A 1451-nucleotide genomic window follows, 5' to 3' on the forward strand; every position below is an offset into this window, starting at 1 on the left:
GAGCATTTCGCCGCAGTCCGCCCTCGGAGAAATGCGCTCGCGCGCGCGCCTTTGCCACCGCACGTGAGCCTCTCTGCCCAGCAGCAGCGCTAGAACGAAATGATATAATTACTGAACACGCTTGTTTGCCAACTATCGACACATCAACAACTTCCATCGTTTTGTGGTCGTCATGCCCAAAGCCCATCAGGCGCATCATCGTGCGAAATGAAATGCTTTCGTTTGCTGATCCAATGCATGACTGGCCGCGGAAGGCCAGCTCCCTAACTAACTATAAAACCGACTATGCCGCGCCGGCCAGTTATCAGTCATCAGCCACCACCGTTCGGATTCAGTGCACTTCGAAGCACCACACTTCTTGTTTGTTTATCCCACGCAAATTTGTTGAACGAGCTCAATCATGAAGGTAAATCCTCAATTACAGAAAAAAACACTAATTACACGGAGATACGCTTTCTGTTCTTTCCTCCACCCCGCAGGCGTTCATTGTGGTACTGCTAGCGATGGCCATTGCTTTGGTGGCCAGTTTCCCGGCAGCGGACCTCCCCGAGAGTGGGTCGTCCGCCGAGCTGGAAAGGGCAAACCGGGTGGCCCGGAGCAGCGCGTGGGATGACGACCACCATCACGAGGTCAAGGAGATCGTCATTCACAAGACGAAGACAGTTCCCGTTCCGTATCCGGTCGAGAAGAAGGTCCCGGTTATTGTGGAGAAGAAGGTCCCCGTTATCATCACCAAGACGATACCGGTATCGATTAAAATTAAGCGCGTCAAGCATAAGCACTAGGCTGCACGACTGATCTAGAGTAGGAAATAAAATCAAAAATGTAGCTACAAAACTCAATGTTTTTTATTATCATAAAATGTATATTTCGAAGGACAGCTGGTGTAGAGAGAGGTCCTCCAGCGTCGAGCATATCCCAATACTGGACTCTTCTAGAAGTGAATCCAACATGTCATGTAGTATAAAAGAAATGTCCTTTCGCCGCGTAACCAGGACCATATGTTGCAATTTTTTCTTTTCAATTATTGAGATTGAATAAAAAAGGTTTGGCCGATTTGGTGAAATATACGACTTAATGATAACTTGGGTATTTACAGATAGTTGTTGATAATATTGTTTTAAAATGTTAAACTGATATTGATATTGTACCGCTCATGAAAAAATCTAGTCATCCGCTTATTTATGATCGCAACGAAAACTGAGCACCAGAAAAACGCATAAGAAAAACATAGGGTAGAATACGGCATTGGCAGGGTGCGACAGTTGTTGGCATCCTCAACAATATTTGCGTTTTCCAGCAAACATACACTATTTATGAACATAATTTTGATTCAATCACCCAATTTCAAGTCTAAGCTTTCATTTGAACAAGTTGTTTGTGTAAAAGTAGCAAGATTTGATGTGTTAATCACCGTGTTAATCACAAATTTGCACCTACGAAATTCTTGC

At 44.6% G+C, this 1451-nt stretch overlaps 1 protein-coding gene across 1 annotated transcript; it reads left to right on the forward strand.

Annotated features, from left to right (window-relative positions):
* Nucleotides 1–247: 247 nt before the first annotated feature.
* LOC134204667 (uncharacterized) lies at nucleotides 248–837 on the forward strand. The gene is made up of 2 exons (XM_062679443.1): nucleotides 248–406; nucleotides 480–837. Exons 1-2 carry the CDS (start codon nucleotides 401–403, stop codon nucleotides 783–785), a joined length of 312 nt encoding a protein of 103 aa, XP_062535427.1. The 5' UTR covers nucleotides 248–400; the 3' UTR covers nucleotides 786–837.
* Nucleotides 838–1451: the final 614 nt, after the last annotated feature.

The sequence above is a fragment of the Armigeres subalbatus genome, unplaced genomic scaffold, assembly GCF_024139115.2.
Source record: "Armigeres subalbatus isolate Guangzhou_Male unplaced genomic scaffold, GZ_Asu_2 Contig813, whole genome shotgun sequence".
Taxonomy (NCBI): domain Eukaryota; kingdom Metazoa; phylum Arthropoda; class Insecta; order Diptera; family Culicidae; genus Armigeres; species Armigeres subalbatus.